Below are 27,986 nucleotides of genomic sequence, written 5' to 3' on the forward strand. Positions count from 1 at the left end.
TCCATTTATACTTTATTCCTGCAGCCGTCAAAATCCCAGGGACGGACGGATGGACGGACACCGGACCGGTGGCTGCCAGGGGCTGGGGGAGGGGGGAGAGGGTCCCAGGGGCAGAGCTCCAGTCTTGTAAGATGTACAGATGGGGACGGGTGGAGGGGACGGCTGTACGACCTCGCGAAGGCACCGCACAGCACAGAACTGTTCGCTTAAATGTGGGTAAGACGGTCACTTACGTAATTGTGTTTCAGCACAATTAAAACCCAAAACCCCACAGGGAGAAACCGTTACATGCCTTCCAGAACGGCCGTGAGGCGGCAGCGGGCGCTGAAAAGCCACCTTGGACAGCCCTTGCTCTGAAGGTGGAGGCGGGGCTGCGGGCCGAGGAAGACGGGCAGCTTCTGGGAGGCGGGCCAGGCCTGCCCGCGCCTGGAATGTGGGCTTCTCGCCTCCAGAACTGAGGGGCTACACATGTCTGTTGTTCTAGCCCCTCTGGTTTGTGGTCATTTGCCGCAGCAGCCCCAGGACACTGACACCACCCAGGAATCTGGAGGTGGGAAAGACGCACGTGGGGCCCAGTCTCTGCGTCGCCCGGGAAGCACGGGGTGGCCATGAGTGAGGAGAAGCAGAGAGAAGAAAGCACAGACTGCCAGGGGCTGGGTGGGTGACCTCAGTCAGCGGGTGCTTGCTAGGGCGCTGCCGCGGGGCCCCAAGATACCCCGCGTCCCAGATTTCCATTCCTCACCATGCTTAAGTTTCTTTGAAGTGATTTCTTTTCCTTGCAACTGAAAAGTCCATTGACTGAGACAACGATCTCTTTCTCTCTTTTTAACGTCAGAGGTTAGGTCTGATCAGACTGTGAAGCTTGGGACACAGAACTTCCTCTTTGAAAAGTCAGTTCTACCCGCTGACTCGGATATAATGCATTTAGAATCTCGTGCCCTCTTCCACAGGCCGGAAGGATGAACGGACCTTCCGGTTCATCAGGGCTTGAAGTGGACGGTAGTTGTTCACCATGGCCTTCTCTTCCTCACCAGGCGCAGAAAACAGGAGCGTGCGAAAGGCGGCCAGCTGGAACGGACGGCAAGCAGAGTGAGCTGGGTGCAGGTACGGCGGGAACCAGCTCCCGAGCGTCCCTCCTGCCTTGCACAGCCGCCCCCCACACACCGAATCCGGGTGGCCCCGCGTGACCAACACGAGGCGGCAGAGGTGACTCCCAAGCTGGCTCAGAAGACGCACTGCAGCTATCTTGCTCTCTCGCGTCCCTTGCTCTGGAGAAGCCGGCCGCCATGTTGTGAGGACACCCAACCAGCCCCCCGGGAGGGGAGCCGAGGCCCTCCCCCCCCACCCCACCAGCCAACAGGAAGCACCACCTTGCCAGCCACGTGAGGGAGCTGCTTTCCAGTCCCACTGAAGCTTTCAGACAACGGCAGCCCCCCACGGCATCTGACGACAACGCCACGGGCGAGCCCAAGCCGGAACCCCGCACGTCCCGACCCACGGCAACTCGGAGAGGTAATCGTGGTTATAGTTTCCTCGAGTCGCCACCTTTTGGGGCTGTCACACAGCAACAGATACGCAGGTGCACATAGGCGAATAGGTCCACATGCCCACAAACATACTAGATATACTAATCCATATGACATAACTGCCAACGTAACGTTGGAGTCATTTCTCTCTTAAGGAGCTAAACGTCCATTTCTTTATCATCTCGTTTGTTCTGAGTATACTCAGGGGCTCGGTGACAATCACTCGCGTGTCCAGTTACAAGCGGGGCTGGGACGGCGTATTGAGCAGGCTCGATCTGGACGGCCGGCTGGTGACCTCCCCCCGCAACCCCCCCGCCCTGGTGCGAGGGGCGCGGAGCCCACGGGCTCAGGCGCTCAGGCACAGTGCGCCCACCCGGGCACGCCCGCTGGCTCTCCCGGACACACTGTGTTCCTCCTCCCCTCCAGCTGGCGACCTCCTGCCACCGTCCAGGGGGTGCACGCTCCTCCCCGCCAGGTCCCCTGGTCAGGGTGAGGGGCTTCTCATCCCGCGTCGGTGCGTGACATTCCCAACCGGTCTTACAACACGATCGTGTTTCTACTCCCCCCAGACAGCAGTGTGCAGGCACTGTCCTCTTTGTCACCACCCACCTCCCACCCTCTCCTCCTACAGTCCCTGAGTGACGCGGGGCCATCTTGTGACCAGGGTCCTCCTTGTGTCTCTGACGATTCTGGTTTGGGAGAAGAGAGGATACCTCTGCTTCCCACAGCAAACGGCGTCCTTCCGGGACTTTCGTGTGAGACGACAGTCACAGAATCGCAAGGCCGGAGCCTCAGAAAGAGTGCGCGTGACTGGCGAGGCGGGGCGGGGGCCGGGGCAGCGAGCTCGCTGCGGGTCTGTCGTCCCCAGACTCCGGGTGGCCCGACACAGACAGCCTGTCTCCACAGTCGTGAGATTTCCAGAGGAAAAAACACTCTGATTTTTAAAATGGAAACAGGTAATATCTATCTACTTACTTTAGGGGGGGAAAGAATGCTGAGAAAGGAAGAGGAAGAAAGTGAACGCGCTGCAGAAATGCTGGGGCGGCCAGTAGTAACTGTGTGGGCGGATCTGTGGGAGACCGGACACTGCTCTGGGCGCTCACTCACCTCCTCCCTGCCCCGCCCACTTCAGCCTTGCCCGCTGGGACCCGCTGTGGCCGACGGGACACGAGCAGACGCCATGCCCGCAGGCGCCTCAGTTGGCCCCGGTCGTGTGCTTGTCTTCTGTGTGTCTGTCCGGAACATGGAGACCGGCTCTGGGGAGCCACTGGCCCAGGGAGCATGAGACACACTGGGCCCGACCCAGACCCCAACCACCCTGCCATCCACAGCCTAAGACAGAGTCTCCCCGGCCAACCCACCACCTGCACGCAGGAAAAGTAAATGCTTGTTTTGAGCCATTGAGTTTTGGGGCGCTTTGTTATGCAGCATTGTTGTAGCAATAGCTGACTGATGTAGTCCTTCCGGAATTTTCTCCCAGCGTATATAACGTTTTTAGGTGAAAGTTCTGCAGTCTCCACTGTTTACTGTTCTGACATCCAAGGGAGCAGGATGAACCCTAAAATCTTCTCTTCTCCTTCAACGACCCCTCTTCTTGAAAATTCATCGATGACATTCCTTTCTTGGTTAATGTGTTCACCCGAAAATACCTACTGAGGTCCCATTAGGGGCGAGGACCCAGGTCCCGATTACAATGCCACTTCCGTTCCTGTAAAGTGACTTCAGCCCGAGAGACCGAAGAGCAAGCCTTGAGCCCACTCAACCGTTCGTCATCAGGGATATTCTCCACGTCCGAATTCGAGACCGCTAGAGATCAGGTAGAGCCAAAAAGCGTTTCCTTATGTGTAGTCCCTGCCTCTCTCTCCCTGCCTCTCGATCTCCACCCCGTCTCTCTCCCACACTATTATCTCGGGCTCAGAAGAACGGAACCCCTGTTCAATCTAACCTGGCTTCTGTTTCAGTCAGAAAATTCTTCTTGTGGGAGAATATCCAAAACACACCGGAGAGGGACGCCTGGGCGGCTCAGTCAGCTCAGGTCATGATCTCGCGGTTCATGGGCTCGAGCCCCGCGTCGGGCTCTGTGCTGACGGCTTGGAGCCTGGAGCTGCTTTGGATTCTGTGTCTCCCTCTCTCCCTGCCCCTCCCCTGCTCACGCTCTGTCTCTGTCTCTCTCTCAAAAATAAACATTAACACACACACACACACACACACACACACACACACACACACCAGAGAATAAAACCCACGACACTCACTCACAGCATCTTGGGGACACAGAGCGAGAGGGGTGGGTTCGTTCAGTGCCTCCTGCTATGCTGGGTCAGGCACAACTCACCTGGTTCCGAGCCACTTGGACGGGCTCCTTCAAGATGATCCAGGTGACCGACTCGGTTAGCGGAGGGGTGGTGAGGGACCCCGGGTAGGTCCAGTAATCCCGGCAGGCGGGCAGCAGACAGGACGGCTGGAAGGGGCCCATGGCCACCTGCGCCCCCTGGGGGACCAAGACCACGGGCGGCGTCAGGTCTCAGACTGAGACGGGGGGCGTGCAGGAAGGAAGGGGATGGCACCCCATCTTTACCCAAGTTTGTTCCCGGGATAAAGACGGGGGTTGGGGTGTGGTGGTCACGTTTGGGAGCAGTAACAAGAAAACGTGACCGTCCTGTGCAGAGCAGGGACCCCCGCCCGATGCTTACACTTTTCCTTTAAAGTTACTCAGTTTTGTACACCTTGGCTGTGAAGAAAACATTACATTTTTAAAAACTGTGGCAAAGCCACGTACATAACCTGAAACTCGCCACCCTCACCACTTCTGAGCGTGCCTTTCCGTGGCGCTAACTACAGTCACATGGCACCCCCCCCCCCCCCCCCCAATCCGTCTCCGGGACCTCTCCGTCTTCCCAAACAAACTGCGGCCCGTCACACGCCAGCTCGCCCCCCTCCCCCTGCCCCTGCCCCCCCCACCTCTTTCTGTCTCGGGGAACTGACGCCTCGTGTCAGGAGGACCCCACCGCGACTGCCCCGCGTGACGGCCGGTTTCACGGAGCACAGTGTCCTCCGGGTTCGGCCACGTTGTAGCAGGTGTGAGGAGCCCCTCCCTTTCCAGGCGGAGGAACATTCCACTGTGTGCACGGCCCACGCTCTGCTTACCCGTTCGCCCCCCTAAACGGACACCCGAGTTGCTTCCGCCCCTCGGCTCCTGTGAGAAGTGCTGCTGAGGACACGGGTGTGCCGACGCCTCTCCCAGACCTTGCTCTGCGCTTATTTGGGGGTAAGTAGCCAGAAACAGAGACGCTGGATCCCACGCCAATTCCGCGTTTAACTGCTTGAGGAACCGCCAGGCTGTTTCCCGTAGTGGCTGCACCAGAAAATACTACCCTTCTGGGACACCCGGTCTTCCCCTTGAGGCAGCGTCCCCTGACCCTCACGCCAGGACCCTCCTTCTCCGGACAGCTGTCCTCGACCACCGTGCGCCGAGCTCCCTGTGCGGCAGCCCGAGGGGATGCTGTCAGCACGTCCCCGGCTCGGGAGTCTCTGTTCAGAACTCACGCCCCCCCCCCCCCCCCCCACCTCCCAGCTGGAACGAGCAAGCAAGAAACAAAATCAGGAACGAGGTGGGGGGCAGGGAGCCCGCAGACAGGGACCCCCCCCCCCCGCTTCCGCCCAGGGCTGGGCCCCCTGAAGAAATCCACCAGCAGGGGTGGGAGCACCGAGGCTGTGGTCCGGATGCCGCTGGGCACGGCGTCTGGAGCAGGTGCGAAGGAGAACCTCTCGGTTCCCCAGCCAGAGGCCCTCGAGCAGGCTGTCGCTCGGTGAAGATAGGATGTCTCGGGGTCCCTGGGCTTGGCAGGCCCAGTACAGCGCCCCCACCCTGCTCTGCAGAGGCGGGGCAGGCCCGGGGGCAGCGCAGCACTGACCGGCACCCAGTGTGCCCAGCTCTGCTGCGGTCCCCGCTCCGGGCCGGCTCTGCGGGAGGGTTTCCCGGCACGGGGAGGACACACGCTCGGCCTCGGGGGAAGGAGACCTCCCTGCTCGTCCAGACCCCGCCACCCAGCTGTCAGACACAGGCGCTTGGGGCCCAGGCGGCCCGGCTGTACCCTAACTGCAGTCCCCCCAGTCAGACACGGAGCCCTTAGGCAAGATGTCGGAGGTGAGGACAGGTGCTGCTTCACCCCTGCCGTCGGCTAGCACTGCCCGGCTGTGCTGGCTGTGCACTGTGCGAGCAGCAGTCTAGTTAACGCGTAAGGAACAGCAGCAGCGGGGCACCTGGGGGGCTCCGTGGGGTCAGCATCAGACTCTCGATTTCGGTTCATGTCACGCTCTCACGGTTCGTGAGTTCGAGCCCTCTGTCGGGCTCTGCGCTGACGGGGTGGAGCCTGCTTGGGATTCTCTCTCCCCGCCTCTCTCAAAATAAATAGATAAAACTTAAAAAAAGAAAGTGGACTTGAAATACAGTTCACAGAGCCTGGAACCCACACGTTTACAGCTCCCAGGGCTCTGGCGTTCCGTATACTCACGATCGTGACGTGCGGCCATTACTGGTCAGCTTTAGAACATTCTCCGCACCTCAGAAAGGACCCCAGGAAACAAAGAACCCCAGTAGATGCTCTTTAGCGATCACGCACCCTAAACTCCCCTCACCCCCCCGCCACGAATCTGCCGTCTGTCTCCACGGATTTGCCTGTTCTGGATGTTTCCTACAAAGAATCCTATTCCGTGTCGCCTTTGTGAGCAGGTTCCCGCTCAGCGTTGTGTCCTCAAGACCTGAGGCGCCCCAGGGTGCTGACGGGCCGGACACCTCCCGAGGCTGTTACCGCCAAGCTTCAGGACCGCCTGTGAGAGCTCCTGCTCCCTCAGCGAAGGAGAAAGTGAGACAGTGGGAAGGGACTTTCCCAAAGCCACGTAAAGAGTGGCAGAACCCAGACGCTGCGGCAAGTCTGTCCCACCCCGGGAGTGGGGGGCGGGGGCCGCGGCTCGTGCACCCACCGCTGTTCCTTGCTAATTGAAACTTCGGGAGGACCCATGACCGTGCGTGTGTCAAAGCCCAAAGGATGCACGCCACAGACGTGGCGTCCGAGGCTGCAGATGTAAAGAGTGGCCACGTTGGTGGCCCCCAGCGTGGGCTGCAGGCGGGGCCACGGAGTCTGGCGGGGTTACCCTCACTGCTCCACGAGACACACGCTCCCGCTCTACAGGCTTTTTGTCCCCTAGACCCTCACTCTTATTTCCCAGGGGAGGAGCCAAAGCCCAGGGGGAGCGTCAGGCCCACGGATGAGGCCCCTGCTGACACCACGTCTCCCGTGAGACTTGCCCACCAGGCGCTAGGTCGGCCCGCGGGGAGACGCGCTCCAGGGCTTCCGTGGAAGGGAACAGACCCCGGCGTAAACAGCACCTCCCAGCCAGGTCCTCTCTTTCCCACCAAGAGGTGGAGGCCACGCCGTGCGGGGGGGGCGGGGGGGGGCCATGCACGCGGAAGACCTCCTGGGCTTACTCTGGCTGCAGACCAGCGGGAAAGACGAGGCTCCCAGCACCTTGACCTTGCGGAGTTCCTGAGCTGCAGGACGGGGCAGCGGGGGGTGATCTGGTCTTGGCCCCAGGAGGCCGGCCCAGAGGTCAACATCAAGGGGGAGCACACAGACCCCGTGAACCCGGCGAGGAAGGGCTGGCCCCCAGCTTTCATCTGGAGCCACTCTTGTCATTGTTACCACGGGTCGGGGCCCATCCGTCCAGGGACCACCGTGACTCCTCGAGTCCCGGAATTCTTTTGTTTGGTACCTGAACAAATAAACTACATTTCTTTGGAATTTCCACCCCTCCATCAAAGTCCTTTCACAGCTGTTGTTGGAGAAAAGCTGCAATGTTGTCATTGTCTTTTGAGCTTTAGTGCAGGAAGGTGCACGCGGGGAGCTGGGGGGGGGGGGCCGAGCGGGCGAGCTGGCGAGACTCCCCCCGGTCCCCCGGCGTCCCTGTTCTGCTGGGATGGGGTGGTGCTAAGTTTCCCCCCAGGAGTGTGCCGGGTGGCCCGTGAATGGACGCTCTTAAATGTTAACGGTTAGGCATTTATTTCAGTCGGTTTAAAACAAATGTTATCCCTGGTAGATGCCATTGCCTGGGACAAGGCTAACGATTTTTAAAAAACGACAGCGTAAGGAAAAATACTAAGTAACAAATAGTGCCCGTGGCAGGTGAACATGGCAAAACCCTGAATTCTGGGAAGCTCACATGGGAGTCCGGCACCCCCGTGGTACGGAGGAGGGAGGGGCCCACGGGGAGCAGGGCCCCGTGGACGTCCCCGTGGACGCGGGCATCCGCCCCAGTGAGCCCCATTCCCAGGAGTGGACTCAGACCTCCCCCAGCCCCGCCACCCCCTTCTGCCAAAGTGGCCTTTAATTCCTGCAAACGATCGTTAATTAAGCCAATTCCGGAGCCGCTGGTTTCAGGCTGCGTGGCCTACCTTATGCTTGACTTCTGGCAAGACTTCCACCAACTTCTGCAGTGGCTCACGGTGGGCCCCCAGCTGCAGGGCACGGACGAGAAAGGCTCCTTTGAAGAGGCAGCCGGCGGGAGGGGGGCCACACCGCACTCTCCACGGACGGGGTTTCAAAGGCAGCTCCTGGCCACCGCGCACCCGCCCCGCCCCGCCAGGGGAGCCGCGCCCCAGCATTACCTGTAGGAACACGCCTATCACGGCCAGGCCGCTCTCCCCCAGGAGAGCGTCTTTGTAACTTCGGTATTTCGCAGCATTCCAGTGAACCAGGTGCAGCTGAAACCCAGGAGAAAGGACGCGCGTTCACACGAGGCGGCCGTGGCCTCCCCGGGGCAGCCCGCGCGTCCGTTCCGCAGAGTCGGGCCCGCCACCCGCAGCTCCCGAACTCGGGGCAGACCACCCGGCGAGGCCGATGTGAACGGTGTAACGTAGGAATCGGTGCCGGGACGGCTGCCTGTTGCCGGGACGCTCGGTGAAATCTGGATTTCAGATGAACGGCGAACAATTTTTAATGTCAGCATGTGGTCCCAATCGCATTTTCTTCCTACGTCTGTCACCTCCCTTGAACTTCGTCTATGCCCTTACTTCACATCCCTCCCTGGGTTTTCCCGAGTCCAATTTCGCCATCAAGATTGGCCAACTGACAAGGCTTTCAATGAGGGGCAGAGGACGAGTCCGGGACAGACGCTTTCCTGGGTCGCTGGCCAGCGGGAGGCAGGGTGCCGGGGCCTGGCCAGGCTTCCGTGTGATGAGAGCTTGTGGCCCTGCCGATGCTGAGCTTGGCCCAGACCCAAGAGGGGGCTTGGGCGTGGGCACGTATTTCCTGGTGTGCTGGGGGCCTTTCTGAACGGTGACCCTACCACCAAGCCCACACCGACAGACTCCAGAAAGCCCTCCAGCCTCCCGTGGTCAACTAGCCCCTCCCCACGCAGCCGCTGGAGTCCAGGACTGGGGGCACCTGGTGGAGGGTGTGGGGTCCACATATGCTCCAGGCGGCCCCTCACTCCCAACCTAACCCCAGTGCTCCCAGCCACAGGCACCGGGGCCACCGAGGGCGGTGTGAGCTCTCCCCGCCCGTCCATGGCTCACCCGGAACCCCCCTACCTGTTGTCCCAGTTCAGTCTCCCAGAAACAAAGACAACTGGGCCCAAGGCCCCAACTGTAACTGCTTCCTTCACGGACCCACCAGTGACTGGATTTGCCTTCCAAACCTCCACGGGAGACGGGCGCTCCCACGTGGGCCGGAGGCCTGGCCGGGACGGGCCCCGCAGCCCCTGCTCGGCCGGTTCAGGGAAAGCCCCCGGCGGGCCCAGGCTCTGCTCTTGCTTCTGTGCAACAGCCTCTTCCGTTAAGTCAGCTGATCATTAAAAACCACGTGCAGACACGCAGTTCCCGAGATAGAAGGCTTGCTGCGTAAAAAGCACGGACCGGCCCCGCTCCTTCGTGTCCGTGTTATTTGTCAAGTTGTGTCTACTTACAACCAGAGATGTAACTTCCTGTTCATAAACCGTCCCCGGAGGTCACCTGTGGGGCTGGGATCACAGGTGGGTTTCATGTTTTACTTTGACTGGGTCCCAGGCCTGTTCGAGTGACAGCGTCACCTCCACCGTGATGGCAGCGAAAAGTTAACACAAAAACAGCCCCTGACCTGAGATGCATCAGGAAGTCAGGTGGTTTGTGGGCGGACGGACACGTGATGAAGCGAATGTGGGCAAAACGCTCGTGGTAGGATCTGGGCGGCAACCTCGCGGGCTCTCCCTGTGCCGACCTGCCAGTCACCGTTGGAAAAATTTCGTGACGAAATATTGGGGAGAGTCAAAAAGGCACCGCTCGCCGTCCCCACCGTACCCGCGAAAACCAATTCCTAACATTTATCCTTACACGTTTTCTTTACGGATTCCCATCTGGGGATGTTGCAAATGCCTCGTCGTTTCAAGAAGGTGATTTCTGTCGCGAAGATTTTCAGGTCTCAGGAGAGGCCCCGAATGCCTTGAGAGACAGGAAGCTTCTAGTCCACGATCGACCAGCAGCGCGGAGGTGGCTGCGTGCCGGGCTAAGGGCACAGACTCTGTTGTTGAATCCCAGCTGGCTGATTTGGCAAGTCACGTGGCCACTCAGCACCTCTGTCTCTCCTTCTGTCAGAGGACAGTATGAACAGTACCCTCGCCCCGGGATAGCCGTGTGGGTGGGACGGGCAGGATGGCCTGGTCCAGCGTGAGCGTGGGGAGTCCCGTGCCCCGGGAATCCTTTCTCTGGGCGGCCAGGCTGCTCTGCCGCCCTACGAGCGAGCCTGGCACGTGGAAAGCACCCACGTCTTTGGTGCTAGGATAGCGTCTACGAACCTCTGCTGGGTACGCGCGGTCATCCACCGTGTGCTCCGAGCCCCACGCGTCCACCGCTCCCCAATGGAAGTGGAACTGCTTTAGCCTGTAGTGGTTTTCCAAGGGGCCGCCGCTGATTCCTGGAAAGTGAAACCAGCAGACCGGTGTGTTAGTTTGTCCGTCGTCGTCGGACCGGGGTTTGTCTCAGTGTCTACACTGAGGTCACATAATTTCGCTCCGGAGAGACTGACGTCCTGCTGAAATGACAAACTGGAAGGGGGGCCCCGTGCGAGGCGGCACCTTGTCTGTTCACCCCTGTCCCTGTCGCCGAGCCCCAGCTGGCCCACAACAGGCTCAACGTAAATGCCAGAGTGGATGCAGAGGCCAGTTCTGCCACCAGGTGGCGGCAGGGGGCTCAAGCCCGTTTGGTGCAGCCGTGAAGGTGAAGAAAACCATTTCTGAGATGCACACCAGTCCTCAAAGATTTCCAGACTTTTCTTTAATAATAATAAAAAAAAATGATGTCTTTTGAATGAAAAAGTGGCAGCTTAAATTCCATCACCAAAATGAATACGTAACGAGCGGGATGCTCACCTAAGCAAATCCTGAGATATAACAGGCTACCTTCTCCGTCAGGCTGAACTGAACGCAGCCCATGGTCAGTCTAGTCCCACCGTATGACCAGACTTTATGGGAACACCGTTTTCTAAGTCACCCTGAGTCCCCGGCGTGGCATCTCCAACAGCTGTTAGCATGAGGCTCAGGGACACAGACGGGAGTGTCCCTCAGCGGGGAGGCTGGCTCTAAACTGAGGAATTGTGGGCGCCACCCCGAGTCTAGGGAGAGGGCTGCGAATCCAATGCCCCCGGGCTAGCGGGCCTCTGGCTGCACTTTTCTAGCAGATTTCCACCAACAGTTGCTGCAGATATGATGGTAATGGCTGTACATCTTGCTTTTAACTGAAGGGAGCACGTGGTACTGGGCTGGAGACCCCAGCAGATCCCCGGGGTGGCCTTACCCACATCAACGCCTCTGCGTGGCGAAAGCAGGGAAACATTTAGTGGTGTGGCGGATGCTATGACGGTGTCAGAGGCTACTGGCGAGGGGTGCTTTCTATCCTGTTTTTGCCGTAAAAAGTGTAAGAAGCAGAAAGCACTGAGCAGATTCAGTTCACGATTCTGCCCTCGACCAGATCGTAGAGCTTCTCGCCGTGTTTCCTCACTTGGAAATGAGCGTTGTTGGTCTCGAACAGCATTAGGGTCTCACCTAGTTGAGAGGCTGTATGGTTTTACGAGGTGATCTACTCTCCCGAGCACACATACATGAACGATATCTCAATTTTTAAAAGTACACAGAAAGAAGCGTATACAACACTGTAAGTCACGAGGTCTGAATGTACAGGTGCCCACGGCACACACAGCGTGAGGAGCCTCTCCGCAGGCGGGAAGGCAGGACGGATGGGAGAACCTCCCAGTGGGTTCGAATTGCAGGGCTTTAATGGAGATTTTCTGCGGCTGAAAGTACACAGGGGGATGATTTTTTCCCCGGAGGGGACATGATGCTCGGGCCCACTGGCCCTTGTAGCTTTGGGTCGCATCGTCATTTACTAGGGGAGGTGAGGCAGGTTGCCGGTAATCCCAGCAGTGGGAGCTAGGATTTGAGCCCAGATCTCACACCAAATCTCACACCTTTTCCACCTGATCCTTCGAAGCAGGAAACACGATCTGAGGAAATTACAGGACCACGAACTCGGGCAGCGGAAACCTTTGTGCTCGTTCCCGCCTGGTGTCTGTGGCCCGAGGGGCGTTTGCGGCACTGGCCAGCCAGAGACCTCGTGCCACCAAAGCACACCCATCAGTGACCAGGTGGCAAGCCTGAGGGGTGAGGGTGCATCCCACCAAAAACACCCGTGTAGAAAAATCTCCCGGGTTGTGAACCACAGAGAGCCGGGGGTGGGAAGCTGCTGCAGTGGGAGGGGCCTGTGGGAACGCCCACTACTCCTTTCTCAGCCCGTGAAGAGCTGTAGACTCAGACTTTCTCACCCTCCGCCCGTGGACGTGGCCTCACGCTCTCCCCTGAATTCTTCACCGAAGCAGCCTCCCGCCAGCGGCCTCCTGCCTATCTGCTTCCACAAGGGAATGAAAATGGAAACCCACCCTTCGGAATCCTGGGGCTCAGGCCCCCCTCAGAAAAGAAGGGTCCTCTTCAGCGGGGCCTCCGGGACAGGTATCTCCTTCATGCTGACATCTGACCCTCCGTAGATGAACATCACTATCCTGGGCGGGCTGGGGACCAGGCGGGCTCATAACGCAAAGCCCAGAAGGCTGTGGTGCCTCCTAGCCTTGTCATATGCAAACACAGACAAGGAGATCAGCAAATGGTGAGCTGGTCTGAGAAGATAAGTGAGGGGAAGGAGGTGTGGGCACACAGAGGAGAGTTTATAGCCTGGACTGGGCTGGGGGGGCGGGGCCTGGGCTGGAGGGGCGGGGCATGCTGAGGCAGGCTGGCGGACACGCGTGGAATCTGCGTGGAATCTGGCCGTTTGGCCAACGCAGGGCTTGGTCTCCCTTTCGGCCTTTACGTGCACCTCAGGAAGAGTGAAACAGCAGGCCAGAAAGCACAATTTCTATTTTCAAGAACGCCCTAGGTCACCCGGCGACCCCAGCCCAGGCCTGCCTGAAGGTCCAGCCCCTTGGCTTGTGTAGCCAAACTCCACCCCCTTCCCTACCAGGAAAGTTAGGAACTCAACTTACGGCTGCAGCTCTGGATAAAATAACCTCAAAATGACTTTTCATAAAGACAGTGTACTGTCAGGGTAATTACCTTTAATTAGACAACATTAAAGAGCAAGCCTAATTCGTGAGCTGGGGGCCTTTCGCTTGCCAGGCCCCACGCCCCAGACTTGGGCATCAGTGGGCTGTTTTGCACCCAGCTGTCTCCCTGGGCAGGGGCATCGAGACGTGATCGGGGAATTACACCAGCAGCAGCCAGACCCTCCAAACACCCCGAGGAAGCTGGCCCCATGCTGAAATCTGCTGTCCCCAGATGCTATGGTCTCGGTGCTTACAGCCGTCGCCCTTAATAGCCATCTATTTGTAGTTCGGTGCTTTTACCAAGATAAGCAGGCTTTTGGCAGGCACGGCTGTTTTAAGGCTTAAAATAAGTACAAGAGAAGTTTAAGATGCTCTAATTAGTTAACATTGAAAATAACACAACATCGCCAAGTATCAGCCTGTTCTTGGTGCCACCCTGGGATCTAACGAACATTCCGAAGCTGTGACACACGAGAGCTAAGAGTTTGCATGTGTTCCCTGGACCAGGAAGACCTCTGTCATTCTCTCAGCAAGTGGGAACCTCAGCTGGCGGCCAGCACACCATCCGTGCTCCAGCAGCACAACCCCACCCCCTAGGATCCTGCATAAAGGGAATCCAGATTGCTCTCTGGTAGTTACGCTCTAAGGTCATCACATATTGGCTCCAGTTTTAGGGTTTTTTAAAAATTGTTTTCAAGGTTTATTCATTTTTCAGAGGCAGAGAAAGATAGAGCATGGCAGGGGGGCAGCTAGGGGCAGAGAGAGAGAGAGAGGGAGACACAGAATCCGAAGCAGGCTCCAGGCCCCGAGCTGTCAGCACAGAGACCGACGCGGGGCTCGAACTCACAAAACACGAGATCATGACCTGAGCCCAAGTCAGACGCTTAACCCACTGAGCCGCCCAGGCGCCCCCTTTGCATAGGCTCTTTTGTTTCTCTGAATCTCGAGACAATGACACCTACTTCGTGGGCACACGGTGAGCATCAAATACAGGAATGCTTACAAAACGCCCCCGGACACGGCCCCTGGAGCCCAGAAGGGGCTCTACAGGTGGTTGCACTTTCCGTTATAATTACTGGTATTGCTGTCATTACTAAAAATATCATCACCATCATCATCACCATCAAAGCAGAGATACGCAGAGACATGAAGCCGCCACTGTCACTCCCCAGAGAGGACCCCCAGACCTCGACGGGCAAACGCACTTTAAGAAAGTGTCCGTTAGAAGGGGCTGGGCCAGCCCCCGAAGCACAGAAGAAGTCGACGTGCCTACGATGCACCGCACCCTCTACGAAGCACTGGGGACCGAGAGGGAACGAGACAGATGGGGCCCTGTCCTCTCGGAGCTCGGAATCCGCAGGGACAGGCAGTCAGAAAATGCGTAGTGAGCGCGAGCAGTTAGGGGCGTCGTGGCGGGCACGAGGGGTGCTCTGGGGCCCTACTCCGAGCACCACAGCGGGCCTCCCTGAGGAAGTGGGGCTTCCGCTGAGCCCCAAAGATGGAGACAAAGAACAATTCTAGGCAGAAAGCAACAAGAGGCAGGGCAGACAGGAGGGAGAGAGAGCGGGCCACCGAGGCAGCACAGACGGAGAGTCCGAGGGGCTGCGGCGTGGGGTCTGCACGGGGCGCGAAGGGGCAGGTGCGGCAGAGGCCAAGCCAGGCACTGTTGTCAACAGACCGAGTGTTCCTGTCTTTAAAAGCAGACGCGTCACTCAGGGTTTGCCCAATGCCATCAAGTGTTTGATTCCTTAACTGCCCTGGCCTGACTCCAAACTGTCCTCCCGGGAAGGTGTGCAAGGGGGACACGTGCCTGGGTGTGGGCTCGAGCCCCTTCCCAGACAGTGTCCCCTCTCCCGAACGTGTCCCAGGGGTCCACTGGCTCAGAAGGCCCTAAAATCATCTCCCGAGCCCTCCCCGTGGCTCCTCGCAAGTCCCTCCTCTTCCTCCCCGCCCCCCAGGGGTCTCCCCCCTCCCCAGCCCCTCCCAGATGGTCTCCCCTCCTCCTCCTCCCCCTACGCCCCTCCAGGCCGCACGTTCTGTATATTCTCTACAACTGGCCCTCTTCCTCTTGGAGATCTCCTTCTGTCCCACACACCCCTCCTTCCGCCGCCCTGAGGGCCACACAGGGTTCCCGGGAGGGCGCCAGCCGGAGGAGGGCGCGTGGGGAGGGGTGCGGGATGGGTGGGGGCTTGCACTCAGCACCCTTGACGTGGGTCACCTTTCCAATTTACCTTTCCGTGTACGTCCCAACTCGAGATGTCCTTGCGAGGGCGGACGGCGCCTTGGGCCCTCAGGGCTGCACCGGCTCGCGGAGTCCTTACCGGAACTTTGCCGAGAGATCACGGCATGACCTCTCTGCCGCGGACGTCCAACCGGAGCTTCTTGGGCACAGCAAGAACGATTAATTCCTGGGTGCCCCTCAGAAGCAGCGGTCAGCGGCGTTCCAGCGACGGAGAGCAGCTACCACACTGGGCATTACGATGTGACAGGTGGCCCGGTGAGGATCCCCCTCCCATTTCCAGGTTGATTCCCGTTAAGTGGAGCGTTTTGTCAGACAACTGCCCTCGACACCAAGGGCAAGGCCATGACGGACCCACGGGATTGGTCGGGGAGGGTTGGACCAGACGGGGGCTCAGACTTGCCACGTTGGCTGGGAGCTCCCCTCGGCCCCTGGGCACATAATCTGTTCCCAAGCCTGAGGAGCTGGTGGTCTGGACAGATGCAGGGAGGAGGAGGAGGAGGAGGAGGAGGAGGAGGAGGAGGAGGAGGAGGGGGGCGGGTGGGAGGGCTGCCCCAGCCCTGTGCAAATGAGTCTCAGTCTCAGGGGAGGGAGGGTGTGTGTGGAGAAGAAAGAAAGAAGGATGAATGCAGGGAGGAGAGAGGGCAGGCTGGAGCGGGGCAAGGAGGTGGCGGGGAGGAGGAGAGGGCAGAAGGATGGCTCTGGGTTCTCGGGCCTTCCCAGGCAGGGCTCTCATTCCCGCTGAGAACCACAGAATGCAAGCCCGGAGAACCACACTCCACCTGACCCGCAAACAAACGACTGCCTCTGCCCTCCCAAAACCCGTGCCCAGGGACCAAGGGAGGAGACAGCAGATAGATGAGGAACGAAGGTGGAAAGAACTCGAACTGGATAGACCGCCTACAAATTTGCGGGACAAGATAACTGCTCTGGGACATTTCAGCTCCATCAAGGCGGGACTGTGGTCAGCGCAGCCACACGCCTCTCCGTGAGGCCCAGGACCCCCTCCCGGAGTCCCCTCCTCCCCCAGGGCAGAAGCTTGGAACTACCTCCCCCCTCCCTGCAGGCGCCTCGCCTCCCGCAGCAGGTGGAAAGGTCCCCGGGACTCGGGTCCTGAGTGGGACGATGCCGGGGACAGAGACATAGCAGAGTGGTTCCTGCTGCCGTGTTCCTGACCCGACTCCGGGCCCCATCTCCCGCCTGTCTTCCCGGGAGGGAGCCCCGGATTCTCCCAGGCAGCTCCGTTTTGGCTTGTGTGACTCGAGTCAGCTTCTCTGGCTCGCACCTGACGGTCCCCACGGGTGGAAGTGAAGTCTGCAGACCTCACCGCTCGGCGGGCCTGCCTCCACTCCAGGAGCCAATGTCCACTGAGCGCCTGCTGTGTGCACTGGGTGCTGATCTCAGTGGTGAGTGGCCTCGCGCTCAAGGACCTGGGCCCAGCTGGGATCTCTTGGCACTGGCCGTGGTTACCCACTGTCCTTTGGGGGATAAAAGGCTGTCGTTGGCCCCACTTTACAAGTGACTTAAAATTCACTTTGACGTTGGAAGGAGCGTTAATGTACCTGCGGCTCTGGCGCCCGATGCCTCAAACTGCCCATCACTGTCCTTGCAAGTGAGGGACCCCCCACCCGGGCAGCTGACACGTCAGGATGCCGCCGACCCGCCAGCAGTTCCAGATTTTCTCCCTCCGCCAGCTGAGTGGGTCACACGGAGTCCCCCGTGGTCAGAAAAGGCCAGACCCCGCCTGGCCGGCGGCGGCTTCTCCGCCGTCTCCGTGCTCCCCCTAGTGGAAGACATTAGACGCGCACATGGCCCGAGCCCCGCTTGGGTCATTTCATTCTGAACAAAGGCAACAACTATCATCGAATTGTTAATTCGGCTCCCAGAGCGCCAAGTGCTTCCCAGAGCCCTCCTTAATTCCTCCGGAGCCAGGCGGACCTTCCCTTTACAGAGGAGGAGACTGAGGGTCAGAGAGGACCAAGGATCAGAGAGTTTAGGCGGCTTGGTAGAGCTGACGGCCTGCTCCCTCCGCACGCTTCTCTCTCTCTCTCTTTCTGCCCCACAGCAGGACCCTCACCCCCATGCTGTACTCCCCCTGCACCTTCAGGAATACTTGTGTGGCCTCTGGGTGCAGAGACGCAGCACAGGGGCCTGGCCCCCACAGGACACGGGTCTAGCGTGTGGGACAGAGGTGATTTCCCCTCTGTGGCCTATCCCCCCCCCCCCCACTCCCCTAGACAGGTGCACGGGGTGGGAACAGGGATAGGGCAGCAGGGCACCTGGCCTCCCTGGCGTCAGGCTCTACCCTGCGAGGCTGCAGAGCCCTGGCTCCTTTTCTGTGGACGGCGAGCACGGCGTGGGGTTTGGAAACAGCCCTCGGCTGAATGTTGGATAAGGGCGTCCCCTCTCCACATGTGGGAACATTTTCTATTTTTGGGGGGTAATTGCCAGGATCAAAGGGGATAAAAGCTGTACCCCGCTCAGCACATGGCTTTGCCACACGAGGAGCACCCGGCCACGTCCAGCAGCAGCATCGACTATGGGTCACTGAACACGCGTCTCTTTCGCGGCCTCTGAGCGCCCATCTGGCAGACTGGGCGGGCGTTGTCACCCCTTCCAGAAGGATCGTCCTTCGGGACTGGGGCAAGAGGGCTTCCCGGGAGAGGAGGTGTGTGTGGGGGGAGAGAAGGCCGACGACGGGCCCTGCCTTTGCCGACTTTCCTCCCTCGCTCCCTCTGCTCCCAGGAAGCTCTCTCCCTCCAGCGCCCCTGCACCAGCCCCCATGGCCCCGGGCCCGGGCCGTCAGCTGCTTCTCCAATCCCTTGGAATGCCCCGCTGTCTCCACCTGTCATACATCATCCCTGGCTGGCGCTAATCTCGAAGCGTGAGTATTCCTCGCCCTCTGGAAAAAACTGCTGGACCCTTCTACGCTGACGGAGAATGTCCTCGGCCTCCCGGTTATGTTTCTGTCTGAGTTTCTGGCGGTCACCTGTTTGCGTAACCGGACCTGGGTGATCACAGATCCCGCAAAATTACTTCTACGGTGAGCGCCTTCCCCGCTCACTTCCTTTCCTGCTCGTGGGGCACTTCCTTGCCGTCGATCCAGTGTTTTTTTGAGTTGTGGGACTGTCTCCTTTTTCTCATTTTCTTGCCGCAAACGGGTTTTAACGGGCTCCAGTCTTCAGCTGCGTTTTTCATTTCCTTTGCTCCTGGCAGTTCCCAATTTCCAGTGGCGGTGAGCAAAGAGGACGGGAGAATGTGGAAACAGGGAGAGAGCCTGGGAATCGAGCTGGGGGTGGGGGGGTGTGGGGCATGTGAAATTGAGGAGGAGAGAGAGAAAGGAAACTGGGTTTTTGGGAAAATGACAAGTAAAGTAAAACCAGATTGGCCTGGGTGGACACGAGCCACGGGGGGAATTATCTAGTAATTTATATGGCCAGAGAGAGACACCCAGATAATTCTTTCGGTCTGTGGCGGTGGGGGGGGGGGGGGGGAGGGGGTGGCGAGTCCCTTTGGATCAGATTGAGAAGGTGGTGCCGAAGCCAGAAAGTGAGGGTCAGGCCCAGGTCAACGCACAGGCCTGGCTGCATCAGGGCGCAACGGTCTTGAACGCTGACGGCCGCCTGACTCGGGTGGGCCGGGGTCAGTGCAGGGTCAACAGCAAGCATGCCAGGCCCGGTGGAGAGAGCTCGGGGTGCACCTCCCAGCCCCGGCCACCCTCTCTTCTGGGCACAGCACCTCGCTGCAGGGTGGGCTCGTCCTCCGTCACCGCGGTGCGCTCCAGCCGCCACGCGGGGCTTTGAGGATCAGCCCCGGGCCCGAGCTGTGATCGCCGGGGCAGGGGCGCTGTCTCTCCAAACCGCTCAACCCGGAGGGTGAACCAGAACGGCAGGTGCGTCTCTGGCCCGGGATGACCCCACCAGAGCGGAGCAGGGGCCCCAGGGAGGATTCAGCTTCCTCCCACCTTCCGTTCCATTCCTTCCATTCCTTCTGTGGGCCGTCCACCACCTGACTCAGCCACAACCCAGACTTTTCAGGATCTGAGCCGATACGTTTCCCCTTGTTCGCTTCGGCCAGTCTGAGTCGAGTCTCTGCCACGTGCAACGGTCTTAGCCAGTACAGACGAGGCCTCGCTTGGAGAGCCCACGAGAGCTCAGAGGCAGCAGGGACCGTGGGGGGGGGGAGGGCCTGGGACAGTGACTCGTGGGACCGACTGGAACTGGGCCCTGGGAGATGGCCGAGTTCTCCTCCCCGCCTGGGATCAGTGACTGTTGGAGACTGAGGCCGGCCGTGCGGGAGTATTTACACCAGGGCAAGCGGGCAAAGCTGCCAATGGCTTCCGGTCCCTCCCCCCGAGCCCTAGAGGGCCAGGTGCCAAACCCTTGCCAGCACGCCGCTGGCCAGGCTCACCTGGGCTCGGCTTCCCCGAGGACCCACCTGGGGTCTCCAGGCCCCGTGCTCTGACCGCCCACCTCTGTGGGTCAAGTGCAGTGTCCCCCCGGCCCTGGGCCTCGGGGACCCAGGCTGCCCCCGCATCGCATTTGAGCAGAAGGCGAAAGGAGGGAGGCGGCCGGTTCCCAGGTGACTCCCTTCCGTTTCTGCTCTCTCAACTCGGTCACTTTTTTTGGTCTTCTGTATTAGGGCTCTGGGAAACAAGGGGCGGAATTATCATTACTCAAACTGACTTAAGCAAAAAGAGAGATTTATTGGTCCGGGGGCTGCTTTGGCCTCAGGCACAGTTGCATTTAGAGGCTCCGACAAGGGCCTCAGGCCTCAAGTTTCCTCGCCCCTCTTGGCTTTGCTCTCCCCTGAAGACCGGCGGGCCCGGCTCCCGGCTGCCCCCGCACAACACAGGCGGGAAGGGATTCTCTTCCAATGCCTCCCAGGGGAGCTCTGGCGCTCAGCGGTCTGACCGGGGTCGCACGCCCGCCCCGGGACAGATCCCGGAAGCAGAGAGAGGCTGCCGGGGCTGGCCGTGCCCAATTCTGAGTTACTCTTGGGGTAAAAATTCCAGAGATTGAAATTCTTGACCAAGAGGAGGCCGTGCGCGGTGACTCGGGGGATAATTACGACCTGTGATAGCCTCGTTCTCCAGCCTCGAACCTGAGCCTGAGCTCCCGTGGGGTTCAGAAACATCTAGAGCCCAAGTCACAGGTGCTGTTAAGACGCCCATACAGAAATAACAGCAACAACCTCACCCTGGAAGCATCACAGAGACGTCGCCGCTCCGCCTGTCAGGGCAGTCGGGCGTGGGCTTGGCCGGCACCCTGAGCAGCTGCTGGCTCTCTGGGGACCTGACCACGAGCCCAGGACCTTCTCCCCATGTGCCACGTGGGGCCAGCGCCTTGGCTTCACGCCCGACCTCTGTGGATGTTGGGTGCAGATTTTTCCCAGAGAGAGGTCACGCTTGTGAAGTTCCCTGCTCTGGAGAGCACAGAATCCCGTCATGCGGGCTCTGTGACTTCTGGCCACGGACGTCTCTGCACCTCATTTTTCTTATCTGTCAAATGGGAGCCAACACCCATCTCAGCAATCCTCAGGAGTACTCAAGTTTCTGCAAGCAAAGCGTTGCCAAGGAGAAGGGTCCAGCAAACAGCGGATGCGGTGACTCCGGTGGGCTTTCCAAGCAGCAGGAACTGGGTTTGAACCTGACCCTCCACTCGCTGCACTCGACCTTGAATGAGCCACGTCTCTGGGCCTCGGTCCTTGAGGAGAATGAGGAGACAGACGCTGTCCGCTGTGGTGTCTGCTTAGGGCCATGCTGTCATCCATTGGATGGAGGTACTTTTTTGTTTTTTAACGTTTATTTATTTTTGAGACAGAGAGAGACAGAGCATGAACGGGGGAGGGGCAGAGAGAGAGGGAGACACAGAATCGGAAACGGGCTCCAGGCTCTGAGCCGTCAGCCCGGAGCCCGACGCGGGGCTCGAACTCACGGACCGCGAGATCGTGACCTGAGCCGAAGTCGGACGCTTAACCGACTGAGCCACCCAGGCGCCCCTGGAGGTACTTTTGAAAGAGGATGTTCACTCGTCTGTGCGGCAAAGCTTCCACCTTCTAGAAATAGCATCGCAATTTACCCTGGGACCACTGCTTCCCGGAGCATGTGGTCTCGGTGAGGCTATCACTCGGCGTTACAGGTGCTCCACTGACCAGCCACTGACGAGGTGCCACGCTCAGCCACCACACCCTTTCCCCTGGGAATCTGAACAATTTTTGTCAAATGTATCCTAACGATACACAGGCAGAATTCCTAAGTGACCTTTGACACTTTTTGTGTTTTATGACTGAAAGGAAAATAAACCTATGTAGATATCAGTAAGACCCATACTGCACATATAATTATACGGGAGGAGTATGAATTCTAGAGGAACTCATCCACAACCATATCTGTTTTTCCCAAAATGATTACTACATTCACATAACTAATAACCAAGCAACGGAAAGTTCAGGAACTATTATTCTTTGCTCAGTCTTTTCAACTTGCTGCATAAGGGGCACCTGGCTGCCTCGGTCAGTAGAGCATGAGGCTCTTGATCTTGGAGTCGTGAGTTCAAGCTCCACATTGCTGGTAGAGTTTACTTCAAAATAAATCGGGGCACCTGGGTGGCTCAGTCGGTTTCGCGTCCGACTTCAGCTCAGGTCATGATCTCACAGTTGACGGGTTTGAGCCCCGCGCCGGGCTCTGTGCTGACGGCTCGGAGCCTGGAGCCTGCTTCGGATCCTGTGTCTTCTTCTCTCTCTGCCCCTCCCCCGCTCACGCTCTGTCTCTGTCTCTCAAAGATAAACATTAAAAAAATGTGTTTTAAAAAAACAAAAGCGATGAAGTTGCTGCACAAAAATTTTTAAAAATGGTACAAACCACATTGAACCTGGAAATTCAATTTTGGTTGCTCCTTGGGAATCCGGACTTGGAAGAGACCAGCGAGGGCACAGAAGGCGGCCCACCGAGTAGGTGAGCACACACATCGCTATGCCGGGCAGCTCCTGTGCTTTCTAGGGTCTCAGAACACAGCTTCCCCTTCTCTCCTTTGAGCCCATCTCATCCTTCCCAGAAGTTCCTCTGTGCGTGCCTTGGCCAGAGTTGGCGTTTTGCCACCCCCCACCCCCTTGCCGGCCTGAGCGAACGCCATGTGAGAGGCGTGCCCGAGGGTCACAGTGAAGACCAACCTGGGGAAGCCCCCACCCCGCAGCCGCTCCGTCCATCGGAGGCAGGCCGGTTGAGGCTGGGCCTCCGCTCACCATCCAGCCCCTCTCCCGGGGCCCCCGGAAGGCCGGCACATGGGCTGCACGTGGCTCAGGGTGCCCGGAGTGGGGGCTGCGGCCGCTCGCACACTTCCAGGCCGGGTGACACGGAATCAGCGTCAGGACAGAGCCAGGACGCAGGGCTGACACCTCCCGGTGACGGCGGGAGCAGACTGACAGTCTAGGGCCGACGCTCGGCTCTAACGAAGGCTCCGCACGCCCTGCGCAAGGGCAAGGCCGCGAGCAAGCTCCCGCTCCGGCGTCCTGCTGCCGGTGACCCAGGAAGGCGGACTCAGGTCAGCAGCCAGGGCAGGTGGCAGCAGCCTGCTTCGGGAGCTGGTCCGTGCGACGCCGGGAGCGAAGCCTCGTTTCTTCCTCCAACAGCCTTTGAGGCGGGCGCCCTGCTCCCCACTCCCGAGGGGAGAATTGAGGCTCCTTTGCTCCCTTAACTCCTCATTCGAGGTTCATCCATCAGTTTACTGAGCACCTGTGACGCTCAGCATAAACTAGAGGTCTTGCCCTCCTGGGCCTGGCGTCCTCGCAGGGCGATGATGGGGAAGTAAGATGACTGGGTGCGTGGAAGGGGATGGGCTGAGGGCTGGCCCACGAGGCACCTGGGACAGGGGGCTGGGCCGGGGGTCCCCAGATTCGAGCGCTCCCAAGACTCAGCGTAGAGCCGTACGCGTGGCTAAGATTTATTACAGCGAAACGACGCAAGCACATTCTGTAGACGGCGCTGCCTGGAGGAAACCAGGCGCCGGCCTCCAGAGCCCTCTCTCGTGGAGTCACACGGGACACACCGGGTCCCCCCAGCATTGAGCCGTGACAACACGTGTGAAGTCACGTCCACCAGGGAAGCCGGTGAGAGGCCTGCTGCCTAAGGTTTTCCACTGGGGGCTGGCCACGTAGCACCCTCTGCCCGTCCGCGCGACAACCCCAGCTCCCAGAAGGAAGACGGGCGTGCGGCATACACAGGGTTTACGACGATACCGGCAGGTGCTGAAGGAAGGCCAGACGGAATCCGGCAGCAGTCCCGACGGAAAGCAGGGGTGGAAGGCAGCTTCCCAGACCTCACGGAGTCCCTGCTCCGTCCCCTGTGCCTCACAGCCGCTGGGCGTCCTCTGGGCAGGGACCAGCGAGGGGCCCGGCTCTGGACGGCCTGCCTCGGCCTTGGTACAATTTCATTCTGCCTCCGCTTGCGGGCCCCGCCCCCACCGCGCCTCTCTCCCCGACCTGCTCCGCTCTCCTCTGTGACCTGCCGTACATGTGCGTTTCTCTTGGCACATCGTTTCTTCCCGACCGGCCCCCAGGATGTGCAGCAAAGCCGTGCAAGTGTCGGGCGTGGGCGTCATAATCCTTCAAGTGAGCGTCACCTCCCTGCCCTGCGACGCTGAGATGCCTCTGTTCTTTGCCCCCATACACCACGTGTCAGCAAAGCCCCGGTCCCCTTCTCTGCCCAGCCCGTAGCCTGGCTGTGACAGGCCCCGGCCCCGGCTCACCTGACCCCTCAGTGGAGTCGTCGAACTCCACCTGGAAGAAGTAGCCGGTGTTCCAGACGTAGAGGCAGCTCTCCGCGGCGTAGGAGACCATGAGAGGCTTCAGTCGCGGGTCGTAGACGCTGTCCCTGCAGCGGATGTTGATGGGGGACTGCCGGGTGCCCCCCGGCACAGAGACGGGGCCCTTCCAGAGGGCGTGCCCTGGGGTAGAGAGAAGGAAGAGAAGGCCTCCACTGATGCACTGGAGTGATTGGTGCCTCAGGGCAGGTGGCCTCGTCACAAACGGGGCCCCAGAGGAGCCAGGTCTCTGGAAACCGGCCCAACGCGGAGCCTGGGGGCCGCCAGATGCCCAGCAGCCCAACCCCGGCCCTGCACGCGGGGCCTTCGCTTCTTCTCCTCGCTGAACCCTCCCCCCAAAACCGGCTTTCCCGCGCGGCATTGATCTGCTTTGGATCCTCGGTCATTGTCACTGTGTGGTCACGGGAAGTCCGTGCCCCCCCACCCCCACCCTGGGGCTCCAGCCCACAGGGGTCACAGGAAGTCCGTGCCCCCCCCCCCCCAACGTGTTACATTTGCACACGGGGCTGCCAACCACGTGCACACAGTCTCTGTCCCCAGTGAAAGGGCGTTGCTCATGACCGCGCACCATGAGGTGAGGCTGCTTGCATCCTGAACGGGCTCCCAGGGCCTGTTCCTGGCGGCCATGTGCCTCCAGGGCGAGGGCCACGCAGCAAAGTAAGTCTGGTCTTTGCCGACGCAGGTGTCTGACGGGAAGTGATCAAAGTAATACGGTATCTCCTTCTCGCTAACTCAACACCTCCCGCCGTGGGCCAAGCACCAGCCTCAGTGCCAGGAAGGACGCACTGAACGGATGTGGACCCGCCCCGCCGCCCGGCTGAGCCAAATCCGGGAAGCCTCGCGGATGCATCAGCCACAGGTGCCAGCTCACGTGTCCGAGAACTTGCCCCGAAGGGCCCGCGTGGGCCCTGTCTGCCACGGCCAGGGTGCGATGCCCCCGCCAGCACGGATGTCACCAATCCGGCCCGGGGAAGGGATGCGCTCCCTCAGCAAAAGGTAGCGCCCGTGGGTCCCGAGGCGTGGCCAGGGAATGTGGGATTGAGATGACTCTGGAACATTTTATAACGCTGTCAGTGTTCTCTCCAGGCCGAGCCACCGGCGACTTTCGGTCACACAGAGGTCCCCGCAGTTTCTCTGCCTGCGGTTCAGCAGCTGGCGGTCAACCGCAGTCGGGCAGCGGACGATCCCTCTTCTCAAGTGCTATCGGGTCCCTGATGGCCTAAGGCTCGGTCACTCATCCCGCTTCACCTCATCGCCTGGGCGTTTTATCACCTCACGTCATCGCCAAAGTGAGGATAGTGCGGTAAGGCCGCGGTGACGTTACCTTGACTACGACGTTCCGGTTTTCTGTTTTATTATCGGTCCCGTTGTTCACCTCTGTGCCAAATTTACAGATTAAACTTACTGTAGCTATGCGCGTTTAGGAGAAAACAGTCTACATAAAGTTCCATCCCTTCTTTCCAGAATCCCAGGGGCTCTTGGAATGGCCCCCGGCCCCCGATAATACACTGGGGGGGGGGGCGGGCGGTGTATTTAGTAACAAACTCTCTTTATCCCCCAAGGGAAATGTTCTGCCAAGTACCGACGCACAAGACGCTAACATGAGGCACACACCTCTCAGGAAGCTCCAGTCTTCCTTGGGCGGAAGAGACCGTCCAACGTGGCGTTCTGAAATCGCCGTGGAGCCCTGGGGTTCCCCTGAAGGTAGTCTGAAGACCAGTTGACACAGAACGTTACTCTGTCCTGCACACGGGTGTGGGGATGTGCGAGGATGTGGTTGGTCATAGTTAGAGATTGGAGCCCACCTCACATTCCCCAAAAAGGAAGTGGTTCAATACGGAGGTATCGACGCTACGGCTCAAGGTGATAGTAACAACAGTCAGTGCCTGGGACGCGGTTCCCCGTTCTAGGCCGGTCCATCCCCGGCCTCCTCTCTGCCTCCCACGGCGCCGTGTGATAAGTACCGTGATTTCCCGGGGGTCAAGGGGGGAAGGCACCTGCCGAGGGGTCCGGAAGTGGCGGGGCCAGGGTTCCGGTCGAGGGGGCTTGATGTCCGTCCCGGTCACACCAAGCGTAAAAGAAGGGACGGTTGTGAGGATGTCTCCAGTCGAGTCGAGAACACCCAGGTGCAGATCGACGTGTCCAGTGGGGTCTGTGTTTGCTTCGGTGAGAAGCCTTGTGAATGCGTGGACCCGTTTCCCGTGCGTGGAGGAAAGCGTCAGAGGTGAGCCCTGAAGCACACCTAGCGGTGGCGTCTGGGAGCTGGGCTCGGAGGCCGGTCAGGTGTGAGCGCCTTTCCGTGTGGTCTGAAGTCTACAGGTAGGTCCAGGGCAGGGCCCAGCGATTTACTTCCGGCTCCCGGTGCCGACCTTGCTGCCATCCCGGGCACCCACTCCGAGCCCGAGTCCGGAACGTTCACTGGGAGCCCACTGTGCACTGGGCTTTCTGCATGTGGTTCCGTGTCTACATGACCCTGTGAGACAGGCGCTTCTCCCATTTTACAGGCAAGGAGACTGGGGCTCAGGGGGCATGACAGCAGCCGGCCCCGCTCTCACCTCTGACAAGAGTCACTTGTCCCGAGTGACCACACTCAGGAGCCACTGAGAAGAAGCCCAAGCTCTTCCCACTGGCCAACCTGGACGGTGTGGATATTTTAGGAATGAAAATTAGGAGTGATCTCATCAGCCAGCCTTTTTTTTTTTTTTTTTTTTTTTGGACAGAGGAGAAATCTGAGACCCACAATGAGGGAGGTCGCAGAATGTTAAGGACACTGCCGTCAGGGTGCGGCTGACCCAGGGCAGTCTTTGGTTGGATGATGTGTTTGTTTGTTTTTTTTTTTAATTTTTTTTTAACATTTATTTATTATTGAGAGACAGAGAGAGACAGAGCATGAGCAGGGGAGGGGCCGAGAGACAGGGAGACACAGAAGCGGAAGCAGGCACCAGGCTCCAAACTGTCAGCACAGAGCCCGACGCAGGGCTCGAACTCACAAACCGTGAGATCATGAGCTGAGCCAAAGTCGGACGCTTAACCGAGGGAGCCACCCAGGTGCCCCTGGATAATGTGTTTACTGCACGTTTGCTGAGAATGGTCTCTGCCTGAGGGGTTCTGGAGCTCAAACGACTGGCTGGGACTGGTTGGCGGGGCTAATTTCTAGGGGGCTGGATGGTCCTAGTAACAACCCATCCCAGGGGGCACTTGCTAACTGTCTTCTTCTGAGGGTCTCACCCTCCTGATGGCCCCACGGAATGGAGCTGAAAGGAACTGTCCAAGTTCACCCACAGGAAAAGGAGACAGACCGGGAACCTGAACCCCAGCAGGCCGGTTCTAACGCCTCTCATTTTGGAAGACGCTACAGAATTAGCCAAACATCAAAGTGCATCTGGGGAAATCTGAGGGCCCACTTACCAGTATCAGTCTGACTTCTCTGCACACAAGGACCCTGTGAGCACCTTCGCTCCGGCCTCAGCGGATGACGGCGGGGGGTCCCCCACATCCGCTTGACGGAGACGGAGAAATCGGATGACTTCCAAAGGCTCCTGCCCAACACCGGGGTCCTCAACATCTTCAAACTGCTCCCCTCAGAGCCCCGTAAACACAGGGTGATCTTCCTACTCTCTGCTCTCACTTTGGTCTGGACGATCGTGGAACGGGGTCAGCCTACCTCTTTTTGTAGAACCTCACCCAACCCCCTGATCCCGAAGGTTAAATTTCAACCCGCGCCTGCCCCAGCTTCTGGACGATGCTCAGTTTGGCATAGGGGTGGGTGCCCCTCGACAGACCT

At 59.4% G+C, this 27,986-nt stretch overlaps 1 protein-coding gene across 1 annotated transcript; it reads right to left on the reverse strand.

Moving 5' to 3' along the window:
* Positions 1 to 27,767, reverse strand: CA5A (carbonic anhydrase 5A). The gene is made up of 7 exons (XM_042919930.1): positions 27,611 to 27,767; positions 24,128 to 24,325; positions 10,353 to 10,471; positions 8,191 to 8,286; positions 7,978 to 8,040; positions 3,862 to 4,017; positions 1 to 1,068 (listed from the first exon to the last, which is right to left on the reverse strand). The coding sequence occupies exons 1-7, from the start codon at positions 27,765 to 27,767 to the stop codon at positions 925 to 927; spliced, it is 933 nt and encodes a 310-aa protein (XP_042775864.1). The 3' UTR covers positions 1 to 924.
* Between the last annotated feature and the right edge of the window lie 219 nt (positions 27,768 to 27,986).

Source organism: Panthera leo, chromosome E2 (genome assembly GCF_018350215.1).
Source record: "Panthera leo isolate Ple1 chromosome E2, P.leo_Ple1_pat1.1, whole genome shotgun sequence".
Lineage (NCBI taxonomy): Eukaryota > Metazoa > Chordata > Mammalia > Carnivora > Felidae > Panthera > Panthera leo.

Coding starts and splice junctions, on each gene's coding strand:
- CA5A (XM_042919930.1), bottom strand. CDS start 27,767: ATGTTGAGGACCCCGGTGTTGGGCAGGAGCCTTTGGAAGTCATCCGAT. Junction 4,018..7,977: donor TGCCAGAAGTCAAGCATAAG/GTAGGCCACGCA, acceptor TTGGTCCCCCAG/GGGGCGCAGGTGGCCATGGG. Junction 1,069..3,861: donor TCCAAGTGGCTCGGAACCAG/GTGAGTTGTGCC, acceptor CGTCCGTTCCAG/CTGGCCGCCTTTCGCACGCT.